The 23,649-nt window shown below is 43.9% G+C and overlaps 2 protein-coding genes across 2 annotated transcripts in view; one reads left to right on the top strand and one right to left on the bottom strand.

The window, feature by feature from the left end:
• LOC115311429 (G patch domain-containing protein 4) overlaps positions 1 to 23,649 on the bottom strand; it is a 71,652-nt gene that overhangs the window by 5,991 nt on the left and 42,012 nt on the right. Inside the window, 1 exon segment of the mRNA XM_029970097.4 lies at positions 13,181 to 13,231. Within this exon segment, the coding sequence (XP_029825957.3) occupies positions 13,181 to 13,231 (51 nt within the window).
• On the top strand, positions 20,033 to 23,297 carry LOC121835569. The gene has a single exon (XM_042289978.1). The coding sequence runs from the start codon at positions 20,387 to 20,389 to the stop codon at positions 21,935 to 21,937; it is 1,551 nt and encodes a 516-aa protein (XP_042145912.1). The 5' UTR covers positions 20,033 to 20,386; the 3' UTR covers positions 21,938 to 23,297.

Below are 23,649 nucleotides of genomic sequence, written 5' to 3'. Positions count from 1 at the left end.
CATAAAAAATAAATCTGTTTATGTTTTTATGTCTCACTGTGTTTATGCCTCACTACTTGCAACTTCATAGGTTATGAGAAACCTTTCCTTTTTGGGAGAGAGCAATTTACATACCACAAATTAGAGCAGAAAACTGTGCCCATTTATATGTGTTTAATCCCACAGAAAACAGCCTACGAAAAATGAAGACAAGGTTCTATTGTCTTCTGCGTGCGCCGTTTCAATAGAGCAGGCACATTAATATTCGCCGAATGTATTGAGAGGCATCAATACTGAGTCGTTGTGTTTAAACTTCAAAATTCATATTTAAAACCTTGCTTTCCAGATACGTATAGCCACCCATGCCGCAACCTCCTGGTCAGTTGCAAACTGATAAGGAATGCAGGCCAATGTTCACTACCGATAACATTGTTGTTCTTCTAAGCTGTGCCTTCCCCCCATCTTCAACCATACCCTCGAATTGTTCCCACACGACTGTTGGACTGTGTTCCAAAACTTGCTCAGATTAGCCTTTGGAATGTCAGCGGGCAATAGCGCGTGACAATGCAAATAAAGTATCTCCAACTCAATTTCGGAATTTCCCAAATCTCACATTGAATCCTCCCTAGACTGTCATTTGCCTTGGGGTGCAGCTGAGAGAAAATCCAGTAAACAACCAAGATGACGATTTTCAATGTTGACCACTAACTGCAGCAATCTTTTTTCCTTTGAGAGGGATCACAACGAAAAATGTCTTAGATCATTAAAGCATGTTGCACCTAAGTCTACAAAACTGCATTCATGCTTCGAAGAAAGGCAGTGGTTACAAAATGTGTCATACATTGGTTCACGGTGATGTTGCACAAATGAACTTGGTGTGCATTTTGTGCCTTGACAGAACGAACATTGTCATGCATAGTGTCTCTGAAAGAAAGGCCTGCTAAAGAAAGTGCTTCAGTGGTAGAGGAACACAAAGTTTGCAACTTGTTGCATGCCACAGTTTTGACCTTGTTATCTCGTAACACCCTGTTTCCTCCAGAGCATGTGCTTGTTATTTTCCACTTCGCCTCCTGTACGCTCTCCCACCTTATGTGCAAGCATGCTTGTCGCCTTGAGACGACATTTCACACTCACTTTTTTTCGTGCGTGCAATATTGGTACAGTTGGTTCAGCATCGGATTTTCTACCGGAGGGACTCCGCCTGAAACCAAGCGCTTCCGCAACTTCCTCCGGTGTTTTATTGCACCGATAAATTTTCGTGCGACACTCCTGCTTAGCGTGAGTGCATTACAGGAGACTGCTTGGAGCCAGTCACATAACACATTCTGCATTCAATGTATCTCCAGCACATTTTAATGCAAATTTGGTGCATTTGCTAACACATTGTTCACATGACAGGCAGTCTGTCTAAATGTACTTGGGACCGAAAATTATTTCATGCATAAACGATTCAACACTTTCTAAGTTTGTGTCTACCGTACAAATGTTCTTTCAGCAGAGTAAATCAAGGCCTTTGTGTTGCTTTGGTACATATCTAGAAATGACGGGGCACTTATTTTTCCCGTCCGAATTTACAAATGTGCCTCATTGCCTTTGGTTATGCATCACTGTGCAGAAGCTTTAAAAGCCCAACTGGCCTGAAGTTCATAGGAGCCCAAAGTACAACCTCTGTTTCCGAATGAGGGTGTTTGCTTCAGTGAGCAGTGTTTACGTATGGTAAACTTGGCAATCAAGATGGCTTTAAAAGCAATGTCTGCATGGTGGTATAGTACTGGTTGCTTCACAGGACATTGGCCAAACCTTCCCTGCAAAAGCTGCATAGCAGGAAATGACGGTTTCATGTCATATCAGTCACTGCCAAGGGGCTAATTTAGTGAAGACAGTATTCCAGATGCCAATTAGGTCCCAGGTTAGTATTGCATAACAAACTTTTTGACTGGTAAATATAAACATATCATTCCTATCAGAAACTTGCTGAGCATCATAGAAAACCACTGCTATATCAGTAAATTCGAGAAAACCCTGGAGCTTGTGGGAAGAAAAGGCAAATTTTGGGGTTTTTACGCGCCAAATACTTGGAGGGCGTCTGGCGAGTCCCAGAAAAGGACTGAGGATTGATTTCAGCCATCTATGAATAGACTGATGTCACCAAGCGAACTGCGCAGGCGCGTGCATTCCGGAAGTGGTGCCGCCGCCACGCTACTTGTAGTCATCCCTTCCCGGCTTCCCGGCTACATACGGCTGCGCGTACGTACATCATCATAGATTATCATTTGGCACGCCCCGGTATCACCTTGATTCTCTTGCATGTTTTTACTTTATAAGATTGTGTTGTTTGTGATGCCTTAATTTCCTCAGCAAGTGCAGAAAAGCAGTTTCAGTCGTCTTATCGCTTTCGAATCGCTTTGTCGTCTGCTTCGTCGTCGTCTGCTTTTTCATCTTCGTGAACGCGTAAGCCCACTGCTGTTCACGGGTAATCCCACTGCGGCCGCGGAAAAAAACAAAACAAAAAAACAACGGCGCCACTACTCGAGCATTCCGACTTCTCGGGTGTCTCAATTACCTTGCAAACAAGTGAACATCTAGTGCAATAGCAAAGAACAAGAAAATTCGACGGACAATCGGCTCGGTGTAGCACCACAGAACAGCATCAAATGTGGTGAAAAACTGAGCTTGGTGGTGCTCAGTCTTGTGCATAACGTTTAATCAGCCATCAAGTAAGAGGAGCTAAATAGACTTTCTCGGTCAGCGATAGTTTTCTAGAAGTTGTTCCATTCTGGTTGACAGCCTGTGTGACAGAGTACAGATGAACAGCGGGAGAAGCCTGCACACAAAGAACTTATCTACAGAAAGGCCATGCCTGACGCGCCGTAATAATTGGCATCTATCAAAAAGAAGCAGCCATGCCAGATACCTGAAAGCTTGGGGTGGAGATGATTTTTCGTGCACAGTTTATATTCAGTTTTATTTTGTTTGCGCAAGATCCGAACGCTAACAGTCGCCCGAGGGGGGGAGCTTTTTTATGCGGTCTCGACTGGTGCTAATGCAGAATGGATCAGTAACACCAGCCTAATAGACCACCACAAAATGGATGAGGTTCGTTTGTTACATTTTTGGCGGTAGGTACGTGTTACACTTCTAAATTGCATTATGTAATCTTTTCGCGTAGGTATGGAAAAAAACAACTGAAGGCTGCTTCCGAAAAAAAGTTGTTTTATATCAACTGGTGCATATCGGGAATCGCTGCTCTTTTTTAGTGATTGTCCTGATCTTTTGAAGCACAGTTGTGCTTGAAACATGTTGTCGCAATACCAGTCATAACCACAGAAATACACTGAGTAAGAAGTGTATTAAAAACGGCCTCCGCAAAGCAGTGTGGAGGTCCTATTTGAGATAGACCAACGAATAGACCGCTACGGAGCAAATGGTCAGAGAGATTCCAGCTTACGGAATACTTCGGCACGCTGTATGTCTCGTGCCCTCTAATCTTACATATTTTAGCTGACGTGCAATTATTGGATATAAATTATGAAGCAAATCGCGAAACAAATTGTAAAACGCTATTTTTCCTGCTGCTCTGTCCGGCTCTGTCGACCTTTCTTTGCCATGCTTCTTTCTTGCGGGAAGACATAATATCCGAGCCCTTTTTGCCTGGTGCTGTTATAGCTATGTGGCATAGAACATGGGAAGCCACCGATTGAAAACCATGAGTCAACACCTGGCTAAAAGTCTCGTGCTAACCCGGAAATTTCCAAACGTCGGGCGTACAATGCGCGCCGACGCGGCCGGAAAACTGGGAGAACTACAGGTACCAGAATGCACCGCGGCAACGGTGGCGTCGCGCAACTCCTCGTGAGATCGGTCTATTTTGTAATTGAGAGATTTCAGTTGCATGAAAGAAAACTGAAATCTCTCGGTTACGCGGCACCTCCTCCACGATAGGCCTCTGTCAAAATTGCGGGTGCCTCGGCACAATGTGTGATTTGAACCCACCGCGTCCCCTCGGTGGCTTAGAGCCACCGAGGGGACCGCGTGAGAAGCATGGTGGAGTGCAAAGGCTTCCACTCATGCAACAGGTGCAAGGCAACAGGTGCAAAAAGAAGGCAGAGGATAAGTAATAAAAAAAAAGGAAAAAGCACCGACGTGTTCAAGTTTAATGCATTTCCGTGACCAGGCATGCACTCTAAATCTTTCTAATGTTGACTTGTTCAGTAGTTTGCGATGATGCCAAGCAAGTTTCTAATGAGAACATTTTTTTTTTACATTAAAAAAACTAATTATTAAACCTAATTAGAACTTAATTATTCTGAGCTCTATGGACCTCAACAAAGAGACCCTATGACAGCGAATAACATGGTACCAATCTTATTTCTCAGCAATGCTTTGTTTAGCATAAAAAGTTTGACCGGTGTTTGGAGAAACACATTGTATGTATTTGATGCGAGTGCCTAAGTTTGAGCCTTTCGGATTATAGTTTCAACTAGAGTCACTATAGATGCCATATACAGTGGCTCTAGTTAGAGCGAAATTCCACTTAAACAATGGAAGTGGTAGACTGTTTTTACCCTTGGCAAGGAGCAGATTTTCTGCGAGCGAAGCAAGTATTCCCCCCGTGTACTGACACCAGCAGTACTATAGTAATTTTAGCATGTCCAGAATGTTTCCACAAATGTGCAGGAAAAGCAAGACCATTCAGTAAAGTGTCAGTTGACAAAGCAACCGTTTGACAAGCCTGTTGGATAGCCGGGGTTTGAAGACGACGAAGCGCATATAGAGCGGGAGCTCTGCATCTCGTGTGGGTCTTCGGGCGGACTAAAAACATATCACTTCATAGCTGAGTAAACCCACCTATACTACAAAACATGGTGTCAGAAGTTTTGGGACTCGTCAGCTATCTTCGACCCCAGAAGTGAGCGGCCCAGTTCGCAAGGACCCACCAGGTCTTCCTGACTACATCGTTCAGACCCAGGCCTGCTCATGACGAAATCTGGACAAGCCACCTCATCGATGCCATATCAGCTCAGCGCTCCTGAACCTTTCAATTTTCATCCGGAACAATGGTTGACATGGAAGCGCTGCTGGGAGCGTTTTCGATCGGCATCTGGATTGCACGTCAAGCCCGAGGCCGACCAGGTAAACTCTCTCATTTACCTGATGAAACCTAAAGCGGAGGAAATTTATGCGACGCTCAACATTCCGACCTCTGAAGGTGAGGACTACTTAACCGTCATCCAAGCTTTCGAGACACATTTCATTGTAAAAAAGGACACTGTCTATAAGCGAACTATGTTCAATTCTCGTATCCAAAAAGATGGTGAACCAGTCGCGGACTTTATCACGGCGCTGTACACACTGAGCAAGAAGTGTGAGTACAGACAAATCAACGATGAGCTTATTCGCGATCGTATTGTCGCTGGTGTTCGTGATAAACGACTGTCCATGAAGTTGCAACTAGAGAGTGAATTGCCGCTAGAGAGAGCAGTTCTTCTCGCGAAGCAAACTGAAATAGTCGGAAAACAACAGGAGGCTCTCAGGCAACAGGATGCCATGCAACCTGATCAGGTTCAAGTCGACCACCTCAAGATATCCAAGAGGCACACCACACCTGTAGAAAAGCACAGCATGACAGCAAAAGATTCTCAAGCTTGCTACTGGTGCGGCAACCATGACGTTCATCAACGGAAAGACTGCCCAGCATCAAAGAGCAAATGCCACAAATGTGGAAAGCCGGGTCACTTCGCAAGCGTTTGCAAATCAAAATCGACCTTCCTGCATCAAATCTCAGAGCCTACAACTTCCAGGCACATTGACGAAGACTTCTGCTTCACAGGAACCATGACGTCCCCCGGCAAATGCACACCATGGCGAGTTTTGCTTCGTATTGGGAGCGAAGATGTGAACTTTCGTTTGGACACTGGTGCTGACGTCTCTGTCGTGCCGGAGCACCTTCTATCCAAACTGCAAGACCAGGGCAGTCTTCGACACGCGGATAGAGTTCTTCTTGGATCAACAAAAGAATGCCTGTATGTTCTCGGCGTGCTGCAGGCAACGGTCACGTTCAAGGACTCTCAGACAAGGGGGGCATTCTATGTAACAAGAAATGTCAATGAGCCACTGCTCGGCTTGGACCTCATAGAAGCCCTAAACATCATCCAACGAGTAAATCAGCTGTCGACTTCAGAAGCTCACGATCATATCAAGGAGTACCCCTTGCTTTTTGAGGGTCTAGGGGAAGCTGCATACGTGTGCAAAATAAAGCTACAACCTCATGCTTATCCAGTTGCCTTGTCGTCACCGGGACGCATACCAGTTTCACTCCAGAAAGCAGTTGAAGAGCAGCTCAAAAAGATGAAGAACAAAGGTGTTATTTCCAGAGTTCGCGAACCAACAAGCTGGTGCTCACCTGTTGTTGTAGTTCCTTAGAAGAATGGTGATGTTCGCATCTGCATTGATTACACATCACTTAATAAAAGTGTTCTGAGGGAGTACCACCCGATACCGAGTGTGGAACCTCTTCTAGCGACTTTTGGGCAGGCGAGAATATTTTCTCATCTCGATGCCTATTCAGGCTTCTACCAAATCAAGTTGTACCCAGAGTCGACGCTGCTTACAACTTTTATCACCGTTTGGCCGGTACAAATTTAATCGACTACCATTTGAAATCTCCTGCGCACTGGAGATCTTTCAGCGAATGATGCACCAAATTCTTGAAGGATTGGAAGGAGTCACGTGCCTTATCAATGATATTTTGATATGGGCCGACACACGGAGGGAACACGACATTAGTCTCCGAAGAGTCCTCACAAGATTGCAAGAAAATGGGATCACCCTAAACGTATGGAAATGCGTGTTTGCTCAAGAACAAATTCAGTTCCTTGGACACGTCATTAATCACAGGGTGTAAGCCAGATACTGAAAAAATATCAAGTATCATGTATACTTGATAAACGGCTGCCGCCGTTTACGAAAACATTGTACGACGAAACGGTGTTTGCTAGAATTATGGACCCTTGTATGATCTGCACTAGTTTTATACTGTATTTGGTCAAATGTAAAATGTAGCACGAGTTTTTTTCTCTAAATTTTTGTTGCCTAATGTTGGCCCTCGCATTATAATTGAGTCACCACGAAATTGGCTAACCACTCTAAAATAATTCTGCGTACCAGCAGTTTCTCAATGTTGTCCTGGCTACATATGCCTACCGTAGAATACCGCGCGTCCGCCAATTCCACATTAAGCGCCCATATCCAAATTTTTAAGGTCTGAGAAAATATGCACAGTACATTTATATGTAAAATTGGTGACCGGACAAGCACCCATCCACCATTTTTTCGTAATTATCTCTATCTTTTGAGTGGGCGCTTGCCCGGTATTTTACGGTATATAGATTTTAACAGTGAAAATAGTTGAATCTAGATCTAAATCCATCAAAATGTTGTTTTAGCCATAGTTGTGGTAGTTCTGGTTGTTGTGTTCGTCTCGTTGAATCTAGACAGCTCTGGTGTAGTTCTGGTTGACTTCGTTGTTCTGCACCGCTCTATGGTTCTGGAAAGTTCTCATCTCAAGCTTCCGCAACGTCAAACATTCGACCAAAACCGATGGCAACGCGACATGCATGGTACCGCTTGAGCTTAAATAAAAAAAACGCTATTCTGTTGGCATAAGAACTTGGCAACTCCACCGCACCTTGACAAAGAACTCAACCTCTGATGACGACGACGAGTGACTGAGAACTCCCCCAACATTGGCAAGTGTTGGCCGCGATACCTTTCAGACAAATATACTTTCTTACGCCTCCGCTGGTCTCGCGTTACATTCATGCTTTTTTTTTTTTTCACGGGGCATAATGAAAAGTTGCCCCTCGTGTTACAACTGCGGTCACGCTAGAATCGAGTAAATGTGGTAATATAAAATCTTATCAAATAACTGGCAGAAACATTAGTTTCATTTTTTACACAGAATACGTATACGTCTGGCTCCTAGCAACTCCTTGTGATACAGTTTTGTAATGGAAGAGTGTGACATAAGTGCTGCATCAGCATTCGGCTGGAATTGGTATCCTTGCCGACCAAATGTGAGTAAAAACCAAATGTTGATGCAGCCTTCATTTCCAATCTGTGCCTCATGGTGCTGAGTGAGCACACTTGCACCATAGCAGGAGTGTGTGCAAGAGGCCAAGGAGAAGACAGCAAGCACATGCTTCGAAGGAAAGGGGGAAATGACAAATAGCACGGTAAAAACTGGGGTCTGTGATCGAAAGAGACACAAACTTCGCATTCCATTCCTGCTAGAGGCTTTGGTGGGGTTTTCTTTCAAAGACACTACGCATGACGATGTTTGAGCCGTCAAGGGGCAAAATGAGTACCAAAATGATCTGTGCAACATCACTGGGAAGCAGTGGACAATATATTTAAAGGGACCATGAAATGATTTTAAAATCGAGTTTCATCCACCGCACGTCGTAAAAGGTGTGAAAAGAAACACAAAAACACAAAAATAGGGAGCCAAAAAAAATTATTTGCTATAGAACTTTTAAAAGAAAACTGGACTCTTTTGCGCCTTCCTTCCTTCGCCTGTTCACTACAATGCATCCGCGGAAATGGAGCACATCAGCCGAATCCAGGTCGCCTATTGGGTAAGAGCCTACCTCACCAGCACCGCGATCGTAAACAATAAATAGCCGGCGAATGTTTCCTAAAAGTTTTGTTAAATAATATTCAGATCCACATTTTGTAGCATAATTAGAGATGTGTGGCGAAAATTGCCAAATTTGATAATGCTGAGAGCCAAGCGCCATCTATCGTGTGGTAAACGAAGCAACTACTGCGCGTGCGCAGTAGGGCAGGGCCGACAGTTAATTGGGTGACGGCGACCGACGAACATTTATTTTCTTTGTTTTCCTTCCTCTCAAAACTCTGACTGACTGAACGTTTATTTTTCTACGTGTTCTTCCCGCGCGTGCCGACTTCAAGCAGCAAGAAAACAGTACTTAAAACAGACCACGACGAACAAGAACGCTGGATCCACCGACTCCGACGAAGCGTATAGGCCTAGCAGGCATTCCGACTCGGCGCTGCGTTGCTTCGTCGCAAGACCGTCTGCCTACGATCGGCTGGCGTGCTAAATGGAATATGCCCGCGCGACCCTTGTGGACCCTTCCCGTATTATAGTTTGATCACTGACCTCAATTCTAGATTAAGAGGTGAGGTCAATCTCTTCCCCTTGTTTTCCGAGGCAGTGTTGACGAACACTCGTCGATTCTATCTTGTTTTGTGTGATATAGAGCTGAAATAAGCGCCGTATGGATTACCTTCGTAACACGGTATGTACACTTTGTTATTGGTATGCCATTTTTATTCTGACAGACTGCACGTCACTGTCGAGCTATAACAGTTCCGGTCCAACCTTTCTTTGCCGAGTGTCGCGTCAGTATCGAGTTGCAATCGTAAAAGAACGGTCCCGAAGCGCTTACAAACAGCGCGAATACAAGACTTCCATCAAGCGCGCGCGTCCGCTCCAAGTGTAAACAGGTATTTACATGGCTCTTGCTGACACTCGTAGTTCAAACGTATCTTTTTTAACGTCAGCTCGCTCCTGCATCTCCGAGGCCGCGAAAAACGCCATCTACGTCGCTTTGCAAACGACTGACACGGGCCGGCCCTTCTGCCAACAATGACGGGGTGGTTGACTTCTGGAGTCTTCACCGGAAGACTCGCTGCACTTCCCAACAGGCATACCGGCGTATGGGACTAGTCCCATGGTGTCGCTGTAGCGCAACATATCTCATTGAATTTCGCTCAGCTGCGATGCGCCGATGAGAGGCGCCGATTCAGGAAATACGTCGGTGACATCAGCGCAGTAAAACCTACCGGCGCACCCCAACTCGTTGCCGCTAACACTCCCATTCTCCTACTGCCGAGAGAACTTCCGGTTCCGGAAACGGCCTACGTCACGGCTTGTTTTGCGGTCAGTTGGAGAGAATGAAAAAGTCGATATTTCAATAATTTTTTGTGTAGAAGTTAATAAACCGAGACGAAAACGGATGCCTGTTCGGCATTCAGTGAACATTGACGGTTTAATGTAAAAGTTATCTGGAAAAAGTAAAAAGGTCATTTCATGGTCCCTTTAAAGTTTTTCGTTTTCATGTTTTATTTTAGAGCGCAGCTCTTAGGGGCCCGTTTCCGGCTTGAGCAGCGTCGCCGTTGGCGTCGCCGTAATTGCGCGGTGCGTCATGGGAAATGTCCCATAATGCACCGCGTGAGCTCCCCACCGGGGTCACGTGACCTCGGGGGGTCACGTGACCCCCGCCGATTTCGCGTGACCCCCCGATGACGTCATCGTCACTGATGACGTCACCGGCATCCACATGGTCATCGTCATCATCACTGATGACGTCACCGGCATCCACATCGTCATCGTCATCATCACTGATGACGTCACCGGCATCCACATCGTCATCATCATCATCACTGATGACGTCACCGGCATCCGCATCGTCATCGTCATCATCACTGATGACGTTACCGACATCCCCATCGTCATCGTCATCATCACTGATGACGTCATCAGTGACGTCACTGATGTCGTCACCGGCATCCGCATCGTCATCATCACTGATGACGTCACCGGCATCCGCATCGTCATCGTCATCATCACTGATGACGTTACCGACATCCCCATCGTCACCGTCATCATCACTGATGACGTCATCAGTGACGTCACTGATGTCGTCACCGGCATCCGCATCGTCATCATCACTGATGACGTCATCAGCGAGGTCACTGATGACGTCACCGACATTCGCATCGTCATCACCACTGGTAAAGTCATCAGTGACGTCACTAGTGACGTCACTAATGACGTCATCGGTACCCGCATTGTCATCGTCACTGATGACGTCATCAGTAACATCAGAGATGACATCATCGGCATTGGGGGTCACGTGACCCCCCAAGGTCACGTGACCCCCCCTGGTTAGTTTAACCCCCCCAGTGCCCTTCCCTCCTCCTCCTCAAAAGCTGCGCTCTAATTCGGCGTTACAGGGAGTTGTAAGCGGCTTTCACTTTTTATTTTCACGTCCATGACATTCTTTCCTAAACAAGATTTTTTTTTTTTTTTTTTTAATTTTGGCATTAACAGAAATAATTTTTTATTTTTCTTCAAATTGTTTCAAACTACGACCCTAAACGGAAAAGCGCACAAAATAAAATCGAGGTAAAGCCGGATGGCCCCAACAGGAAAATGAGCAAAACCCATAGAAGACTTTGGGAGCTAAAGAGGAATGGCAACCCTAAATGAGAACACACAATTACAATGGGGACACAATTATGGGAACAAGATAAAATTTGGCGGACATTAAAATAGTCGTCGACGGAAATAAAACCCGAAAACGAAGAACTTCAAATAAATTGTCCACTGCTTCCCAGTGATACTAATTGACTATCGAGGACTCAAATATACGAGTCAAACTGATTTAGATAACTTTGATGTCTAAAACAAATGTGGAGCGATGATATGTTTGCCTTTCGTCAAAAGCACAGGTCTTGCATGCATCGAAAATGCTATTTTTCGAGTAGGAGATGACCGTATCCGTTCGAGCAATGGTTCTTTTTTATACTGCTGGAAACTACCACCTAGACAGCGCCGGTTTGACCCTGATTGTTCCAGATGGGAAAAGCCGACGATGATCGGGGACGTGGAGTCATTTAATCGATCGCATCCGATGCCAATGTCACCGACAGAAAAAGAATGAAGGGGAGGCCTTTCGGTTACCCCCCCTCCAGTGCGAGCTTTCCACCTTCGATGACATTGCGGCGTCTCGTCAGCCTCGAGTGTGCGTGTGCAACTAATGCACGATAGAGTTAAACGAGCGCCGACCGCCCAGAAGGACGTTCTGCCGTTCTCATTCTGTCAGGGACTGTACCCACCGCACAGTAGGGTGGCGTGGGTAATATTACTTCGGAGTAAACAACCTGCCTCTAGAGTGCAAGATTTAACATGACCAATGAGCACGAATAAGTTTTGGGAGGGCACGGTAAGATATACCTTTACTTAAGTCTCGGATTGAGCAAATTCTGGAATGCAGCCTCGGGGTGCGTGTGCCGACCATTTATACCACAATCGCCGTGAATCCGTGCAAAGGCTGACCGGTGATCCGAACGAGCTTAGCAACCGAGCCTCATTTGTCTGTTCGCACGGTGTGAACAGACCCAATTTACTCCCGCTTTTTACAGTGGCAATGAGAGGAGACAGAGCTCGAAACGGGTGTGCCCGATTGGTGTGTGGGGACATAAAATTAGCGTAAAACAAAAATAAAACAAACATGCACACACGTCTTCACATTTCACTCTGATCCAAGCGAGCATGATAGGTTGTTGCCTAATACAAGATTCTGTATCGTTCAAGGCTATGCAATAATTCTTCAGCAATAATTCTCCCGAACCTTCAAAATGGATAAAAGCAAGAGATGGGAAACCTCTTTCGCTAAATGAAGAAAATAAAAAGGGTGCCTGGAAGAATCGATCCCGCAACTGCTCTAGCCGCTCAGACACGAGGCTAAAGCCTTACCGCTTCAAATAATTATCCACAAATGCTTTCATTGTTTTTTCTTTCAAATAAGAAGATTCTTACTGGCCGACTCATTTTGTGAACTGAGGGTATGAACGTTACCAAAACGACACAGTAGCGCTTTTTCACTGAAAGTGGCTTCAAAAGAAAAAGACAAACATTTAAGAGTGACCCCAAGATTCACAAACTGTACTTGGCAATGAAAGCTAAAAAAATTGTTGCAATACCTTTCAATAAACATTTAAACCAAATACAGTGACATCTAAATACTTTTTTCAAGGATCTAAAAACTATAGAATGAATCAGTTCAGGGCATAAATCCTTTCAAGAACATCTAATTGAGGGAAGGCATTATCTGTCAGGAGTTATCTGGGAATGAATTTAGGGTCAAGAGTATATGGTCTGAAATATATGTGTCAGACTCATGAAATGGCTATAAATAGAAATAACAGCTTTAAGGAGCTAAATTAAAATTTGCAAGCACAGAGCACTGCATTTAGGATTAATTGCTGAAATGAAAGACTACTTAAAAACGGCAATTTAAGTTTCAATGGTTTTCCAAAACACATGGGAACCCTGCATTCAAAAAGCAACTTCAAAATATTCAAACAGCTATCCAAAGAAAGAACTTACTTGTGTGCTGTAAGACCGCCACATGCTTCAAAGAGCTGTTCGTCCGATATTCTAACAGAAACAGCAGGAAAGGCAACACTACATTAGTGAGCTCAATTGGTAAAGTTAAGGTTGAACAAGACTTTGCATCTGAAGAACTGCCCAATAAAAATTCAATGGAAATTTGGCAAAATTATGAACTCTTTTGTGCATGCATAAATGCTATGGTTGGAGCGCATAACGGAACCAATTAATAGCAAAGTGATTTATGTGGCATTATTTTACGAGAAAAAAAAGAAACATTTCTGAACTCAATTACAAAGACAACACAGACAAATAAAAATAAATTTGTAGCTTAAAGGGGCTGTGCAACGATTTTCAGACTTTGGCCAATTGACTGCGGAAATTAATCAGTTGTTTTCTTTCTATGTTGAATAACAGGATTCCTGAAACAATGTTACAAGATTAGACCATCCCTTGCTGAAACACATAAGATTCTCCTTTGGGATCTTAGACACCATTCATTCCTTAACCGTCCATCGCTTGAAGTAAAAAATTGTGTATAGTTGAACACCTCGTTTAGTTCAACTTGACCCATCTTTGTCTCTTTCAGCACATTTTTTACACACCAGCATGGTGCAAGTGGCCCAACTATCCACTCTGTTGTTGTGAAGCTACTGCAAAATTATGTGAGACACACAAAGACATGCTAACCCTGCTTACAAAACAAGCATATAGTGAGATCTCAAAAATCAGAAACCATTGAATTCTGAGAAAAGTGTTCATAAATCGAGTGTGGCACAAAAGAGGGCACCGGTTTTTATAAAGTGCCTTTGAACAGCCTTTTTTTATCCGCTCACATTTTTTGTCACGTCACCTTTCATAAAAATGCAAGCGAAATTTAACAATATTGATTCTTTACGGCTAAACATATTTAATGACATGTCCACTTTTAGTCATAATCTTGAGGGCACATTATTTGCATAGTTTGGTAAAATCAACTTGCGCGTGTGCATACTATCTGCATTCAGCACATTTTCTTTTGTGTAGTCTTATTTCAATATGTTTGCTTTCCTGTGTTATGTCTGAAAATGCGTTGTGTACCACACAAAAGGCCAGGAGTTGTTTGTGGACACATAAAATAAAGATTATTATTATTATTATCATCATCATAAAGACACACTTTGGAATCGGGCAAACTGCAGAAAGAAAACTGTGACTATAGTTGCTGGCACTGTTGACAACTTCAGTCAGCAGTTAGTACTATTCACTGTAAAACCAAGTCAAAAGCATCACCACCTGATCATACACGTCTTGAAGGCTTTCAAAGGCAAGACCACAAGGATAACTAAGAGGAAATTGATAGCTATTAGGCAAGACAATTATAAATCAACATCTTTTTTTTTTTTTTTCAGAGCTTTTTAAAATAAAAGGTAAACTTTGAATAGCGAGCAAAATTTCCAGGTTCATCAAGCTAACCTATAGCCCCTGACAGGAGGAAGCAGGCGGAATGCTGGAGCAAGGGGGACATTTCCTCTTCTGCTCTACAGCAATCAATCTGCTTCCTCCTCCCCAGCCTTCCCTTCCCTCACCCTAACCTCTTAACCTGTCACCAACCATAGATGCTAACCCAGATCAGTCGCTGGTGCGAGCATGTTGGTGCAGTGTCAAATACTAATGCGCATATACAGGGTGTCACAAAAGAAAATTTACACTGTCTTTTTTACCGCAAAAATAAACCAGGCATCGCCGAATGCTCATTTTCCGCCCAAAGGTAGAGCTAGAGGTCACAACCATATGCCAAAGTTTCAGCCCGATCCGATAACTTAATCGAAAGTTATAAGTGATTTTCTGAAAATTTCAATGGGAAAATGGAGCCCATTTTTGCCCGTTTTCGGTTTCGGGTGCCATAGAGTCCCATGTGTTTGAAAACTCCGTCGGCCGCCATTTTCCCATTGAAATTTTCAGAAAATCACTTATAACTTCTGATTAAGTTATCGGATCGGGCTGATACTTTGGCATATGGTTGTGACCTCTAGCGCTACCTTTGGGCGGAAAATGAGCGTTCGGCGATGCCTAGTTTATTTTTGTGGTAAAGAAGACCGTGTAAATTTTCTTTTGTGACACCCTGTACATGCCAGTGCAAAGCAGCAAAGCTTGATGCGAACGGCCTGGTAGGAATGCCACGGCATTGAGCCATGTGGTTGGTATGATAATCATTTGGTCTTATCAGGAATAAGAAACTCTGGCTGTCTTATCACGACAGTCAACATCCCACTGTTTTGCTAAAAGCCTCCTCACAGCTTTATAGCTTCTTCCTCACGACACCGCGGTGACGATGGTGTCGTCGTCTGGATATCCCAATGATGATGTGGCCGGAGTGGTTGAGACGGGTATTTACCTGGGTGACTAGGGATGCTGCGAGATAAATGCTTGTATAAATTACCTTTCCTTCCTTTTGTTTAAAAATTAAGGACAATGAAGATGACTGGATGGATGGTAGAGGTCATACCACCTTGTATTAGGCAGCAGCTTGTGCCACTTAGTCTAGAATGTGCCACTTAGTATAGAAACATTTCTACCTCTCCCCTCCCTAAATTTTGCACTTGTTAGCAAAGCCAAGCATTCCCACCAAAACTGTCATCCCTTTCGGGAGGGCTGGACTAAGACCTACACATTTTAAAACTACATGTTCTATTGCTTTGTCGCCACTTGGACATTATGGCGCATAATGTGTCCCAGGTCCATTAAGAGGGGACACTACCCAGGAAAATAAAATTCTACGAAACAAGTTGATTTTAAAAAATGACATACAGTTCAACCTACTTATAATGATAATGAGAAAACCCAAAATTTCAATCGTTATTATCGATTATCGTTGTATCTGGACTAGAAACTGATCATTTCCAGTCTAGAAACTCTCAAAACTGATCGTTATAAGCGGTACATTGTTATATGAGGTATTGTTATAAGTGGGTTGCACTGTATTTACCTCCACCAATGTCTAGAGCAGTGGTTCTCAAGCATGAATGTGTCGGGGACCCTTTGGGGACCCGCCAAAGTGACGGAGGACCCCATGCCAGTTTGGAACGGGAAAGGGGGGGGGTATCAAATGAGACAACTGATTGCAGTGTGAAAAGGGCCTCCTTTACTGTTATAAACAGGATAAGTGAGAAGCATCAACATGGTGCATGGACGGATAGATGCTCAGTAATGGCTGTACCCCTTATAATGTGCGGTAGCTTGCACCACCTAGCAGTACAACAAAAGGTCATGAGCCATTCTACTCTGTGAAGGTGGGTGACTAGCGAAGCTGTTTGGCACACGACACAGACTCACCGCGAGGAGCCGGAGGAAACTAGACACGCGCAACAGGACCGCCATCCGGTGGAAAGTAGACACGCACGATGGGACCGCCACCCCGGGAAAACAAAAGGAAAGGAAACTAGGCATGCAAGTGCTTGGAACGACGGCAAAGAGAGGGCGGTGAGAGTGTAGACATGGTCGACGCGGGTCACATGGAGGAAAATCTTTGAGAAACCTTTACTATCTATCTGAGAATTTACTGATCTTGAAAATGGTGCCTATTGATAACTAATCTACTGAATAGACCTATTGCTAAATTACCCAAGCACCAGGAAGCATGCAGGGAACGGTGTTCCATGCTCCACATGTGCCAGCGTCTGCACCAGTAAGTGTTCTAAAGCAGAAGCCTAAAACAAGTGGCATCTTGCACGTGCGTTTGTCAACGCTTTATTTTGGTTATTTACTTTGAATCTTTTATATGGGGAAGGCGTGTGCACGCGGCAGCGCGAGTTTAGAGTTTTTGGTCACACACAAGAAAAATCCATGGAACCCTAGCCAAAAAGGGGAGTTGTTCAGGGTTGGGCGAGGGCTTCGCGGAATCCATTTGAGAACCACTGGTCTATGTATTCCCAGAATGTTTCACTTGTTTACACTGCATAGTCAGTTTTATAAATTATTTCCACCCCACCGGTGCTAAAGAAAAAGTGGAATTTCGAACACTTTGAACATATTTTTCTCCATTCCATTTTTTGGCATAAATTTCCTATTAGAAAAACTATCGTTTGGTAACCGGACAAAAGGAAGGGCTCACTCATCGTTTTTACTAACTGGAATTCAATGGGCAATGCAACTGTGACATTATAACGGATGTCCGTTATAAAAATTTTAAGATTTTGTCGACAACATAAAAGGCAAAAAATATATTTGATTTTTCAGCACAATATATATGTTAGCATGAAATAAATTACTTTCTGGAAATTTTGTTTTTAGAGTTGCACTCCAGCTCCAAGCATTCTGCTGCATATCTAGAGAAGCAAAATGTTGAGTATTACAATAGTTTCCTAACGATAGTTGTCCTAAATAATATCAGTGTTCCTGATAAAAACAACTATAATTTTGTTCGCAATTCATGTAGGCAGATTAAACGTTGCACTACACTCTGCCTTGCAACTGTCAGTATATACTACTGTAAATTTCATTCATATTAAGCCAAAGGTTCAAATCTTGATCCTGGGTAGTGTCCTTCTTTCCTTAAACTTTTCCAGGACCTCTTTTTTGCATTCCTATATTTCTAATTTACCTCTGTCACGTACAGCACCCCTGCTCTGCCAATCTTGGTCTGATGTGATGCAGATTTGTCCCTTTTCCTTTCTCGGAAGATCTCCCATTTTGATGCAACTTCAGCTGGTGTGACCCACTTTCTATTTTCTAATCTGTGTTGCTTAGATGCTTCTTGGTGTCGTGTTATGGCTGCCTTGACTTCCTTCTCCCAGCATCTTTTTGGTTTATGTCTTTATTTTTATGGTCCTACATTTCCTAAACGATCATATGTCCTCTCTCTTTCCAGTCGCTTGGATATTATGATCTCAATTTCTTCGAACAATTTTTCTAGCTCGGCATGCTTTAAACCCAGTTTATTTTCCCAGTCACTGGTTTGCATTTTTTAATTTCGACATGCTAAATTTAATCACCGTTTGGTTCTGGTCCCTTTCCAAACGCTATGTAAATTATGCCCGTTTTTATTCCTCCTAATCTACCTGTAAGACATTAAACAGGAGTTAATTCTTGAGTGTGAGTTGTTCCTTTCACACATTTTAAATGTTCATCAGTACCAGCTCGAGCATATCTGTAAATATATACTACCGTAAAATCCCGTAAGGACGCCCCTTTTTGAGAGATCGCCCACCCCGTTTTTCTGGCTAAATATTTGTAACATAAAAATTCCCAAACATCACCCGACGTCAAGCGATATCCGAAAAGAATCGCACATCAACGGCGCTATCTGCGGAAGAGGTTTGTCTGACAAGCGAGTTCATAGCGGGTTCTCACGTTTTTGTCTGCAATCTGCGTGTGTGATATCGGCTCTCCTAACAAGCGAGTTGTTCCCGCGTGTGCATTGCATCGTGAAATGAGAATCTGCTGTGTCTGCAATCCGCGGTATTTGTTTCCGTGACACGCGAGTTTGTAGCGTATTCCCGCGTTTTTGTCCACGAGCTGCGCGTGCGATATCGGTTTTGTGACAGGCAAGATTGTAGCGGGTTCCCGCGTGTTTATTGCACCACAAAACTTGAATCTGTTGCGTCTGTGATCTGCGGTATCTGTTCCCACAAGATGAGAGTTCTTGGCGGGTTTCTGCGAGTCCTTCTCACCGTGAAGCGCGAATCTGATGCGTCGCCCACTTGTGGTACCCTCTCCCTTACAAGGAGATTGTAGCGAATGCCCACGTGTTTATCGCATTGTGAAACGCAAATTTGCCGTGTCCGCGATCTGCGGTATCAGTTTCTGCGTCACAAGGTCTGTAGCGGGTGCCCAGGTGCTTATCATTAATTTTTGATAAAGTTTTGCTGTGGCATCCCCAAAGATAGCCCACCCCATGTTTTTCACCATTTATCTCTTCATTTTGGGTGGGCATTCTTACGGGATTTTATGATATACTAAATAAAAAAAATTCTATTTTTTTGGCAAATTTTTTCAGTCAGGGACTCAATCATGTTCAATTAATAAGGAAGTTTCAGCACTCGTAAGAGAAGAACCCCTCTAGCAAAGTTAATTTCTTTACTGAGAGGGTCACACCAAATACTTCATTAGGGGCGAATGGCAGCCGCTCTACAAAAATATGAAGGCATCAGAGGCGACAGGTTTTTGCTCCGTATGCTGCACTGGCACCAGCAGATGAGGTGGTAACCTGGAGAATTTGAAGCTTTCACATTTGAGGGAAAGTACTGAGCATTCACCAGGTTTTAACCTTATCTCAGGAAAAGACATGAAATATGAGAAACGCCGCCCGAACAGAAGGGCTTTATGTGTGACAGGTTTTCGTCAAGGAAACCTGTCACACACAACCCTGTTGGCAAGACGTCGGCAGTCGCTCTGAGACTTCCAGGAGGTTCCTTCTCAAGTTATTCAAGCCAGCATCGACTACCTCTGTGCTTTGCCTGAAAACGTATATATTTTTTGGCCACCCAACCTCGATGAAACAGCTACATCCCATTCATTTTGTGGGCGACTTATCAGCCAACACAGCTAGAATGGCTCCACGACATGGTGTGCCTCTTGTCACGGCTCTTTTGCCAATATATATAGTAGTATTGGCCTCAAGATCGACCTAGAGGTGGTGCTACAGTCGCGCTATCATCATCATCAAAGCGGGGATAGGAGAACGGCCGCCCCATAGTCTTCCCATGTTCGCGCGCGAGACGGCATAGATTCTTGCGTTTATTTTGTCGCATACTATCGATGGGAAAGCAATTCTAGCGGAAAAGGACGCGGTACTGTTCGGTGCTTCAGTGAAGATCGAATCGTGTTGCCAGCGTCCGGCCTAAATTTATATAATCGCTTCTGTGGGTGCGTCGTCTGCTCTAGACAGATGTTGGAAAGCATGGATCACCACGACTGATGCCTGCCTCCGGCTGAACTGGAATATTTATGTTAAATATTTGTTTCTTTCAAAATGGATGAAGCGCTTCATCAATGTGGGAATTAAAACAAAACAATAAATTCCAACCCAGATAACATAATACTGGTACTGTGGGCTGTGAAATCGCAGTTTCTATGCTTTTTTTTAACTTCCAGCTTTTGCAGTAATATAAATATTTAGAATGAACATAAGTTTAACGCTGTGTTGGAAATTACCATGCTATTGAGTTCCACTGCCCTTTTACTGTGCCATAGTGTGGGTAAGTTTTTTGGAGGAACCATACGATGCGGACGGCTAACGTTTTTCGCTTCTTCTGTACGCAGTTGATGTTCAGCACATGCTTCCTACCAACAGTGGATTCAAGTTCTACAGTTCTACTCGCAAAACCTGTCACAGCGGCGGGTAAACTGCCAGTCATCAACAAGAACACGCCACTTCGTCTCCCACCGGACATGCCCACCATCCTGCCAAAAACGTTCGAGAGGCCAGCCTCATCATCAGCGACATCAGCGGCGCCACACGATAAGAGGGACCGGCCGATCGCCTATGCTTTCACTGGGCATGGGAACAGCCACACGATGCGGACGGCTAACGTTTTTCGCTTCTTCTGTACGCAGTTGATGTTCAGCACATGCTTCCTACCAACAGTGGATTCAAGTTCTACAGTTCTACTCGCAAAACCTGTCACAGCGGCGGGTAAACTGCCAGTCATCAACAAGAACACGCCACTTCGTCTCCCACCGGACACGCCCACCATCCTGCCAAAAACGTTCGAGAGGCCAGCCTCATCATCAGCGACATCAGCGGCGCCACACGATAAGAGGGACCGGCCGATCGCCTATGCTTTCACTGGGCATGGGAACAGCCATACGATGCGGACGGCTAACGTTTTTCGCTTCTTCTGTACGCAGGTTAGTAATATCGATTCTTTGTACACTAAAAAATCAAGCGACGTTTTTCTTTTGGTGTTCCCATGCCCACGGGAGTTGTTCTCGATCGTCGGTCAGAGTATAGATGTTGTAAAATTGCTGAGGCTATGCGGCGACGTTGAGGTAAACCCCGGTCCTGAAACGCGTAACAAACAGCTTGACGACATGTGCAAACTGCTTCAAGATGGTCAGTCTAAACTACTAATGGTTGTAAATGAAATCAAAACAAATCAACAGCAGTTGGAAGACAAAATCACTGACATCTCTAACCGGCTCCAGAATGTGGAAACTAAGACTAATGTTCTTGATAGACTGGATTGTGAAGTACGCACTACACATCAGGTTCTAGAAGAAGTTAAAAAAGAAAATGCATTCTTGCGTGCTAGACTTGACGACCTCGAAGATCGGTCTCGGCGAGACAATCTAATCTTTCATGGTATAGATGACTCGCCCTCAGAGACCTGGGCCCAATCTGAGCAAAAAGTACACTCGCTGCTTTCTAACGTCCCTGAGCTGAGCATTTCTGAAGAGGGAATCACTCGTGCGCACCGGCTTGGTACGTTTTCTCGAAACAAGTGTCGACCAGTAATGGTAAAACTTGTGTCAACCAAAACTAAAGAGAGCATCCTTTCAGCAAAAGCTAAACTAAAAACATGGAACGTCTCAGTCAATGAAGACTTCGCACCAGCCACACGTTATGCGCGCAAGAAGTTGTTTGACTTCGCAAAATCTCAGAGTCCCAATAGTATATTTAAGATAAGGTACAACAGACTTCACCTAAACAAGAAGTGTTACGCCTACTGCAGTACGAGTGACGAAGTTTATGAAATTTCTAGTGCTACCAGTGCTACTGATAGAGGTGCCGAGTCACTCCAACCGCAACACGTGCAATCAGCAACGTCATAACAATCGTGCACTCTTCCAGTCAAAGATTCGACGGTGGAAAATGTTTCTGTTTTCTTTACAAATATCCGAAGCGTAATAAAGAAACGCGATGAATTGTGCTCCGCTCTTGATTCTGCTTCTGCCGACATCATTGTGTTGACCGAGACATGGCTCTCTAGCAAAATACGTAACGATGAACTTTTTTTTTGTGATAAGCAGTACAAAGTTTATCGGCATGATAGGGATTCGCGGACGGGCGGAGGCGTGCTGGTTGCAGTTGCTGATTACATTGAGTCATCCCATATTAACTTAGCATCTAGCTTAGAAATTGTGTGTGTACGTTTCCAACTAAGTCACAGAAACATTGTTGTCTGTGCATGTTACCGCCCACCTACCTTTGCTAAGAATTTTGTGGAGTTATTACATGACACACTTAGCGGAATTGTTTCAAGGTTTCCTAACTCGCAGCTATTTATTTTTGGCGATTTTAACTACCCAAATATTAACTGGTCACAAGATATTCCTATTTGCGTGCCTTATTCTTCTGAAAGCAACGATTTCCTAAATCTCTGTGCAGATTTTAATCTTTCGCAATTAGTAACCGAGCCCACGAGAATTACGTCCTCAGCATCCAACGTTCTTGATCTTATTTTAACTACGTCTAAGGACCTCGTAGAGCCGATCTCTTATCTTCCAGGTCTTAGCGACCATTTAGCCTTGCATTTTTTCCTGAAAAGTCCTAAGAACACTCCTGCTGATTGTGTCAAACACATCCGTGATTACGCCAGAGCCGACTTTGAATCCATAAACCGCGAGCTATGTACATTCATGGGCTCTTATATGCAGAATTTTTCAGAACGATCGGTTGAAGGCAATTGGTGTCTGTTCAAAGATAAAATTACTTCATTGATCACCAACTACATTCCCTGTCGTGTTGTCAAATCAAACTCGAAATCACCTTGGTATAATACGACTTTAAAAAGGCTGTCTAATAAGAAAAAGCGCTTGTTTCGAGCAGCTAAATCATCAATGTCTCCCGATCGCTGGGCCGCGTACTATTCGGCAGCTGAAGTATACAAACTGGCCGTCGATGAAACTAAATATAACTTCTTCAGCATAAAATTACCCTCAATGCTCACTAACAATCCAAAACAGTTTTGGAACTTAGTCAACCCTGCCGACAAACATTTAATACAACTTAAAAATTCAGGCGGAGAGGTGATTTCTGGTGAAGATTGCGCTATGACTTTCAACGAAAGTTTCATCAGTGTCTTTAGTGATTTCTTAGGTGCCAACCATCCCGTACTACCATCTTCTGATTTTTTGCCCATGTTACCAATTGTGTTTGATCCACCCGGTATTGTTAAAATTATTGAAAACCTCAAGCTATCGTCGGCATCAGGTGTCGACGAGATAAACGCAAAATTTCTAAAAAATACCAAAATGTACTCCTCAATCATCTTGTCATCTTTGTTTCAACAATCACTTGATCATGGCGTCTTACCCGAGGACTGGAAGGTAGGGAAGGTTGTTCCAATTCACAAAGCTGGTGACCGTTTCTCCCCTTTCAATTACAGGCCAATATCTCTTACTAGCGTACCCTGCAAAATCATGGAGCACATAATTTCTTCACAGCTCTCGCGTTTCCTGGAGTGCAACTCCTTCTTTAGCCCTTTTCAACATGGATTCCGCAAATCTTTCTCGTGCGATACTCAGCTTTTAGTTTTCACCCA

Source organism: Ixodes scapularis, unplaced genomic scaffold (assembly GCF_016920785.2).
Source record: "Ixodes scapularis isolate PalLabHiFi unplaced genomic scaffold, ASM1692078v2 PGA_scaffold0__279_contigs__length_252992795, whole genome shotgun sequence".
In the NCBI taxonomy this organism is placed as follows: Eukaryota; Metazoa; Arthropoda; class Arachnida; order Ixodida; family Ixodidae; genus Ixodes; species Ixodes scapularis.
The sequence above is the reverse complement of the archived record's forward strand: the minus strand, read 5'-3'. Positions and strand labels throughout refer to the sequence as shown.

Coding starts and splice junctions, on each gene's coding strand:
- LOC121835569 (XM_042289978.1), top strand. CDS start 20,387: ATGCGGACGGCTAACGTTTTTCGCTTCTTCTGTACGCAGTTGATGTTC.